This window comes from Cetorhinus maximus, chromosome 21 (assembly GCF_964194155.1).
Source record: "Cetorhinus maximus chromosome 21, sCetMax3.hap1.1, whole genome shotgun sequence".
Classification (NCBI taxonomy): domain Eukaryota; kingdom Metazoa; phylum Chordata; class Chondrichthyes; order Lamniformes; family Cetorhinidae; genus Cetorhinus; species Cetorhinus maximus.
Window position 1 is genome coordinate 11460952 of NC_135899.1, and position 9009 is coordinate 11469960.

Here is a 9009-nt window from a genome sequence, read left to right on the forward strand (position 1 = left end):
TCCACAGATGCTGTCAGACCTGCTGAGTTTTTCCGAGCAGTTTCTGATTTTTGTTTCAGATTTCCAGCATCTGCAGTATTTTGCTTTTATCACAGTGGCAGAGGTTAGCTGGTTTGCTGCCAGCTTCTGAAATGCCATCAATTCATCCCACTTAACCAACTGCCCTCCCTCAATCCCTCTCACCTTTTCAGGTTAAAACTACTGCCCCAGCAGACACCTTGAAAGCACCCCTTTTGTTCTGTGAAGTCCAATTGAGAAGGGGAGAAACTAACAATTATTCTTGCAGATAAAAGCAAAAAACTGCGGATGCTGGAAATCCAAAACAGAAACAAAAATACCTGGAAAAACTCAGCAGGTCTGACAGCAGCTGCAGAGAGGAACACAGTTAACATTTCGAGTCTGTATGACTCTTCAACAGAACGAAGGAAAAATAGATAAGAGGTGAAATATAAGCTGGTTTAAGGGGGGGGGGGGGTGGGACAGGTAGAGCTGGATAGAGGGTCAGTGATAGGTGGAGGTTGCCAAAAGATGTCATAGACAAAAGAACAAAGAGGTGTTGAAGGAGGTGATATTATCTAATTAATAGGTGACATTAAGGGTAGAAAGCAGGATGAGCAAGGTACAGGTAGCCCTAGTTGGCAGGGGGGGGGGGGGGGGGAAGGGATCGAAATAGGCTAAAAGGTAGAGATAAAACAATGGATGGAAATACATTTAAAAATAATGGAAATAGGTGGGAAAAGAAAAATCTATATAAATTATTGGAAAAAAGGGGGACTGGAAAGGGGGTGGGGATGGAGGAGAGAGTTCATGATCTAAAATTGTTGAACTCAATATTCAGCCCGGAAGGCTGTAAAGTGCCTAGTCGGAAGATGAGGTGCTGTTCCTCCACAACAAAAATAAAAATAAAAAAACCTGGAAAAACTCAGCAGGTCTGGCAGCATCTGCGGAGAGGAACACAGTTAACGTTTCGAGTCCGTATGACTCTTCAATAGAACTAAGTTAAAATAGAAAAGAGGTGAAATATAAGCTGGGTGGGGTGGGGGGGTGGGCGGTGGGCGTGGGTGGTGGGACAAGTAGGAACAAGGCAAAAGAGAGATATGGAAATCCTGTCGGAGAGAAGAGCAATACTTCTTCGAGGTAGGCATTCCTTGAAGAGAAGTGGCAGTCAATTAAACACTAAGATAAAAGCAAAAAACTGCGGATGCTGGAAATCCAAAATAAAAATAAAAAAACCTGGAAAAATTCAGCAGGTCTGGCAGCATCTGCGGAGAGGAATACAGTCAACGTTTCAAGTCCATATGACTCTTCAATAGAACTAAGTAAAAATAGAAGAGAGGTGAAATATTCTCTCCAACAGGATTTCCGTATCTCTTATGCCCACCCCCCTTAAACCAGCTTATATTTCACCTCTCTTTTATTTTAACTTAGTTCTGTTAAAGAGTCATATGGACTCAAAACGTTGACTGTGTTCCTCTCCTCAGATGCTGCCAGACCTGCTGAGTTTTTCCAGGTATTTTTATTTATTTTTTGGATTTCCAGCATCCGCAGTTTTTTGCTTTTATCTTGCTGTTCCTCCAGTTTACGTTGAGCTTCACTGGAACAATGCAGTATTCTTGCAGGACTGAAGTTGAACAGCAGGTGGCATTGCATTTAAAAATGACAGCTCAGGTCAGTGCCTTACATTGGTTAGCGATGGTTAAATTCTCTCTGTGCTATCTCTATTGTTTTCATGTTAAATTCCTCCGGATACTACTTATTGGAATCATTAATTTATTTACTCGGAAATGAAACTGTAGGGTTGAATATTTTTCGAAAATATACTTTATTCATATAATTTATAGAAGTACGTTATGTGACCGTTCAAAGTTACATAAGTTGCAAGCCAAATCAGCTTCTTCCAGTACTGTATGTTACTCACTGCTTTTACAATTACAGTCAATATGTATAAGATGTATTACATGGGGCTTTCTGAGGTATTAACCCTTCAGTGTACCATGGCTGAATAACCGTCAGGCAGTGGCCTTTCCCCAATACACCCCTGTGACTGCCTTAAGCATCCCTCAGCACATAGTCCCGGACCTTGGAATGTGCCAGTCTGCAACACTCAATCGGGGACAATTCTTTGCACTGGAAGACCAGCCAGTTTCGGGCAGACCAAGGAGTGGTCTTTCTTGTAGAGAAGTAAAAGGGTAAGGAGAGCTGGGGGGAGACAGGATTGGAAGGACGTAAACATCTCAGAGGGGGCGAGGTTAGAGAGATAAGGAGGAGACAAGGCAATAGAGAAATTATAACACTAGGCCACTGAACCAATGTGTGGCTGCATTACAGGTGTCACATTAAAGAAGGGATTAATACTAAACACAGGCAAATCCATAGGCAGTGAATCTACTTCTAACACTCTTTCAGGTAATGTATTTCCGAGCACAACAATACACTCTACAAAAATTGTTTTCTCATCTCTCCCTCCTGTTTTTGTGCCCAACCCACCCCGTCCCTGGACACAGCTTTTCCCTTATATCGACTCAATCAAAACCCCTCAGAATTTTGAACAACTCCCTGAAATATCTTTGACTTTCTCTGCCCTGAGGAGATCAATCACAGCTATTCCAGTCAATCCACACACACTCCGAATTTGAACGCTGACTTATAGTCCCAGTGAAAAGGGGAGTTGAGCGGCTGGAGAGAATTCCTGCACTGACTGCACGTAACACGAATCACCACAACCTTTCACCAAACTTCCCCACAGTGGGTGGCGATGCTGGGCCTGGGTGACAGATAACCAGGAAGAATGTTCCTGCTCCTGTCTCTTGGAGCAGCAAGTCCGGTGCAGTCAAGTGGGTTGGAGTGGACACTTGAAGAGGATCTGCACCACCCCCACCCACTTCCCCTCCACCCCCACACCCGCCCCCCCCTCCCCCATTTCTCACCCATGAACAAAACAAGATGGCGATACCGCTCCTGCCTGGGTCTTGTGATTTGGCTGGGATAGCCAGGCCTCCACAGTCAGAGAGTCATAAAGCCATTATGGCTCAGAGGAGGAAATTCAGCCTATTGTGTCCATGCCGGCTCTCTGTACAGTCACCCAGTCAGTGCCATCCCTCCCCTCTATCCCCATAGCCTTTCCAAATGCCTGTCCAATTTCATTTTGAAATCACTGATCATCTCCACTTCCACCACCCTCGTAGATATCGAGTTCCAGGTCACTACCACTCACTGTGTTAAAAGGTTCTTCCTCATATCCCTCCACAGTCCAGTGAGTGGGAACATTGTTCACAACCAGGAAAAGGCCACTTTTCGTGCATTACCATGGCAGCAGTGTGTACCATCTACAAGTTGCACTGCAGCAACTCACCAAGGCTCTTTCGACAGCACCTTCCAAACCTGTGACTTCTACCATCGATGGGAACACCGCCACCTGGAAGTTCCCCTCCAAGCTACACACCATCCTGACTTGGAAATATATCGCCGTTCCTTCACTGTCGCTGGGTCAAAATCCTGGAACTTCTCCCTAACAGCACTGTGGGTGTACCTACACCACAGGGACTGCAGCAGTTTGGCACCACATTGACTATACCACCTACTCAAAGGTAATCAGGGATGGGAAATAAATGCTGTCTTTTCTAATGATGCTCACATTCCATGAATAAATACATAAAGGAAAAGAAGCGACCAGCGATCCAATAGCTCCTGATGTGGGAGCTCGAAAAGCCTAAGGCAATGGGACAGGTAAGGAATGGGAAAACATGGCTGGGCCCCAACTTTCGTTGGACATGAAATGCTGTTACCTGACAATCGCAGTGGAGCAAGTCACCAGCGAGGAATGCAACATGGCAAGTGACAATCTGCAGCTGCTCACAGAGCTGGGCATTGATGGGCTCAGCCAGTCACATTGCCAGAGGCCCATCATTCGCCTATCACAGCAGCTCATTTCACCATCTGGAGAAATACAGGACTGAAGATGTTGTATCTGAATGCACGCAGTATACGAAATAAGGTAAATGAGCTTGTGGCGCAGATTGAAATTGGCAGGTATGATGTGGTGGGCATCACGGAGACATGGCTGCAAGGGGATCAGGACTGGGAGCTAAATATCCAAGGATATACATCCTATCGAAAAGATAGGCAGGTTGGCAGAGGGGGTGGGGTTGCTTTGTTAGTAAGAAATGAAATTAAATCGACAGCAAGAAATGACGTAGGGTCAGATGATGTAGAATCTGTGTGGGTAGAGTTGAGGAACCGCAAAGGTAAAAAAACCATAATGGGAGTTATGTACAGGCCTCTAAACAGTAGTCAGGATGTGGGGCACAAGATACAAGGGGAGATAGAAAAGGTGTGTAAGAAAGGCAAGGTTACAGTGATCATGGGGGGATTTCAATATGCAGGTAGACTGGGAAAATCAGGTTGGTAGTGGATCCCAAGAAAAGGAATTTGTGGAATGTCTACAAGATGGCTTTTTGGAGCAGCTTGTGGTGGAGCCCACTAGGGAACAGGCAATTCTAGATTTAGTGATGTGTAATGAGGCAGATTTGATAAGGGAGCTTAAGGTAAAGGAACCCTTAAGAGGAAGTGACCATAATATGATAGAATTTACTCTGCAAATTGAGAGGAAAAAGCTGGAATTAGATGTAACGGTATTACAGTTGAATAAAGGCAACTACAGAGGCATGAGGGAGAAGCTGGACAGAATTGACTGGGAGATGAGCCTAGCAGGAAAGACAGTGGAACAGCAATGGCAGGAGTTTCTGAGAGTAATTTAGGAGACACAGCAAAAATTCATCCCTAGAAAGAAGAAGCATACTAAAGGGAGGACGAGGCAACCATGGCTGACAAGGGAAGTCAGGGACAACATAAAAGCTAAAGAGAAAGCATACAATGCAGTGAAGAGCAGTGGGAAACTAGGGGATTGGGAAGCCTACAAAGACCAACAGAGGACAACTAAAAAAGAAATAAGGAAGGAGAAGATTAAATATGAGGGTAAACTAGCCAGTAATATAAAAGAAGATTGCAAGAGTTTTTTTTAGATATGTAAAGGGTAAGAGAGGCAAAAGTGGACATTGGGCTGCTGGAAAATGACACTGGAGAAGTAGTAGTGGGGAACAAAGAAATGGCGGAGGAACTGAATAATAACTTTGCGTCAGTCTTCACGGTGGAAGACATGAGTAACATCCCCAAAGTTCAAGAGAGTCCGGGGGGCAGAGGTGAATATGGTGGCCATTACCAAGGAGAAGGTGCTAGGAAAACTGAAAGGTCTGAAGGTGGATAAATCACCTGGACCAGATGAATTACACCCCAGAGTTCTGAAGGAGATAGCTGAAGAGATAGTGGAGGCGTTAGTGGTGATCTTTCAGGAATCAGTCGAGTCAGGGAGGGTCCCAGAGGACTGGAAAATTGCTAATGTAACCCCCCTGTTTAAGAAGGGAGTGAGGCAAAAGATGGAAAAATACAGGCCGATTAGCCTGACCTCGATCGTTGGTAAGATTTTAGAGTCCATTATCAAGGATGAGATTTCAGAATACTTGGAAGTGCATGATAAAATAGGGCAAAGTCAGCATGGTTTCATCAAGGGGAGGTCATGCCTGACAAATCTGTTAGAATTCTTTGAGGAGGTAACGAGTAGGTTAGACAAAGGAGAGCCAATGGATGTTATCTACTTGGACTTCCAGAAGGCCTTTGACAAGGTGCCACACAGGAGGCTGCTCAGTAAGATAAGAGCCCATGGTGTTAGAGGCAAGGTACTAGCATGGATAGAAGATTGACTGTCTGGCAGGAGGCAGAGAGTGGGGATAAGGGGGTCCTTCTTAGGATGGCGGCCGGTGACTAGTAGAGTTCAACAAGGGTCAGTGTTGGGACCACAACTTTTCACTTTATACATTAATGATCAAGATGAAGGAACTGAAGGCATCCTGGCTAAGTTTGCAGATGATACAAAGATACGTGGAGGGACAGGTAGTATTGAGGAGGCAGGGAGGCTGCAGAAGGATTTGGACAGGTTAGGAGAATGGGCAAAGAAGTGGCAGATGGAATACAACGTGGGGAAGTGTGAGGTCATGCACTTTGGTAGAAAGAATAGAGGCATAGACTATTTTCTAAATGGGGAGAGAATTCAGAAATCTGGAGTGCAAAGGGACTTGGGAGTCCTAGTCCAGGATTCACTTAAGGTTAACTTGCAGGTTGAGTTGGTAGTTAGGAAGGCAAATGCAATGTTGGCATTTATTTCGAGAGGACTAGAATATAAAAGCAGGGATGTGCTGCTGAGGCTTTATAAGGCTCTGGTCAGACCACATTTAGAATATTGAGCAATTTTGGGCCCCGTATCTCAGGAAGGATGTTCTGGCCCTGGAGAGGGTCCAGAGGAGGTTCACGAGAATGATCCCAGGAATGAAAGGCTTAACATACGAGGAACGTTTGAGGACTCTGGGTCTATACTCGATGGAGTTTAGAAGGATGAGGGGGGGATCTGATTGAAACTTACAGACTACTGAAAGGCCTGGATAGAGTGGACGTGGGGAAGATGTTTCCATTAGTAGGAGAGACTAGGACCCGAGGGCACAGCCTCAGAGTAAAGGGAAGACCTTTTAGAACAGAGATGAGGAGAAACTTCTTTAGCCAGAGAGTGGTGAATCTATGGAATTCATTGCCACAGAAGGCTGTGGAGGCCAGGTCATTGAGTGTATTTAAGACCGAGGTAGATAGGTTCTTGATTGGTAAAGGGATCAAAGGTTACGGGGAGAAGGCGGGAGAATGGGGTTGAGAAACTTATCAGCCATGATTGAATGGTGGAGTAGACTCGATGGGCCGAATGGCCTAATTTCTGCTCCTCTGTCTTATGGTCTCAAGTATCCCTCTGCCTGTCCTGTGTCCCTCTCCCTCACTCTGCAGTATCTCTCCACCTGTCCGCAGTGTCCCTCTGCCTCACTCTGCAGTGTCCCTCTAACTCAATCCTCAGTGCCTAGCAGTCTGCTTCCCCCATTCCCGTCACACCACCTCACTCCGTGTTTCTCATTCTCCACATGACTTTTTGTGGGAGCTGAGGTGCACAAATCTGGCTGTCAGCTTTCCCCCATTGCAACACTTCGAAGAGAATTCCTAAGCCTCCTGTCTTGGAATATAAAGGCGAGGCAGTTCTTCATAAATAGCAACAAACAGAGGGAGATGGTGGACTCCTGGGAACGTCATTGGACTGGGAATCCACCATGGTAGCTGGTAGAATTTAAATTCAATTAATAAAATCTGGAATTAAAAGTGTGTCTCAGTAATGGTGACTCTGAAACTATCATCGATTGTTGTAAAAACCCATCTCGTTCATTAATGTCCTTTAGGGAAGGAAATCTGCCGTCCTTACCTGGTCTGGCCTACATGTGACTCCAGACCCACAGCAATCTGGTTGACACTTAACTGCCCCCTGAAATGGCCCACCAAGCCACTCCGTCTTTTTTTTAATTAATTTACGGGATGTGGGTTTCGCTGGCTGGGCCAGCATTTATTGCCCATCCCTAATTGCCCCTTGAGGAGGTGGTGGTGAGCTGCCTTCTTGAACCGCTGCAGTCCATGCGGTGTAGGTACATCTACAGCGCTGTTAGTTAGGGAGGGGGTTCCAGGATTTTGACCCAGCGACAGTGAGGGAACGGGCGATATATTTCCAAGTCAGGAGGGTGAGTGACATGGCGGGGAACCTCCAGGTGGTGGTGTTCCCATCTGTCACAAAACAAAAACAGAATTACCTGGAAAAACTCAGCAGGTCTGGCAGCATCGGTGGAGAAGAAAAGAGCTGATGTTTCGAGTCCTCATTGTCTGCCGCCCTTGTCCTTCTAGATGTTAGCGGTCGTGGGTTTGGATGTCAAGCGCCAACAAATGCTAGCCTCGTCAGCGACTTGAATATCCCATGAAAGAATTTTGTTTAAAAATTCAAGCTGAAGAATTATTGAGCTTCTTTAAGGGACTAGCAAAGCAGGCAGTAGGTGGCGTGCCCTCCCGATTCTCGTATTTTTTTTTAAAAATCGATCTCTTTCAATCTCTCTTTTGTAAATACTAGCTTTTAACATAAGAGGCGCGATCAGTCAAGGTTTAAACCTCACTCACTCGGTCCCGTTATCAGAGCGATTTTAAACTGACTTCAGCAGCCGAAAGCGGTAATAAATAAAAGGAGAGTCCAAGAGGCAGGGACAAAGAGGCAGGAGGAGGAAGAGAGGGAGAGGGGGGAAGAAAAGGAACAAATTGACAGGAAGAAGAAAATCAGAAGAATAAAAGATGATTTGATGAACAGAAAAGGGATTTCAGGACAGGCCAGATGATGCCTTGTTAACCGAAGGTAGGACTCTAACTATGATAGACTAACTGAGGAAGAAATTTGGGAATCCTCCTAAACTTAAAGCTTAGATCGGATTTGAGACTGAGAGTAGGGGAGTCAGCGCCGATTAAACTTGCGAAAGACAGAGAGCAAAATCGGATTTATGTGAAAGAGGATCACCAGGAGGGGAGAGGGGTAAAAAAAACACAGTTGTTCGAAATAAAGTGTAAACCGGGGCCGGGGTGGGGAGGGAAAAGATCATCAGGCGGAGCTGGGTTATTGTGGAATCTGAAAGAAGGGGAGCTAAAGGGGGCAGGGAGGATCCCAGGAGAAAGAAAAGGATTTCTGAGATCTATCTTCGTGTGCCCTTCAAACTAGACCAGCCACAAATTCATTGGAATAAGGTGGGTCGGTGAATATAGCAAATAGGAATAGACGGGGTGTTTAGAAACGGGCAATTAAAGATAAATAGAGCTATATAAACAGCGGCAATTGGAGATAAATGGAATATAAACAGCGGCAATTGGAGATAAATAGGGCGCTATAAACTGAGGCAATTGGATAAACTGGGGCAATTGGATATCAGGGGGAAATAATCGGGGCAATTGGAGATAAACAGGGGGATATAAACAGGGACAATTGGGGATACATAGGACATAGCATTAAACGGGCAATTGAAGATAAATGGGATATAAACAGGGGCAATTGGAGATAAATAGGGG

General features: G+C 45.3%; 1 protein-coding gene across 1 annotated transcript in view; it reads left to right on the top strand.

Annotated features, from left to right (window-relative positions):
* Window positions 1–8517: 8517 nt before the first annotated feature.
* LOC144695513 (N(G),N(G)-dimethylarginine dimethylaminohydrolase 1-like) overlaps window positions 8518–9009 on the top strand; it is a gene marked incomplete at its 5' end in the record, with an annotated part of 48828 nt that continues 48336 nt past the window's right edge. Inside the window, one exon of the mRNA XM_078566389.1 lies at window positions 8518–8691. Within this exon, the coding sequence (XP_078422515.1) occupies window positions 8518–8691 (174 nt within the window). The remainder of the gene's footprint in view (window positions 8692–9009) is intronic.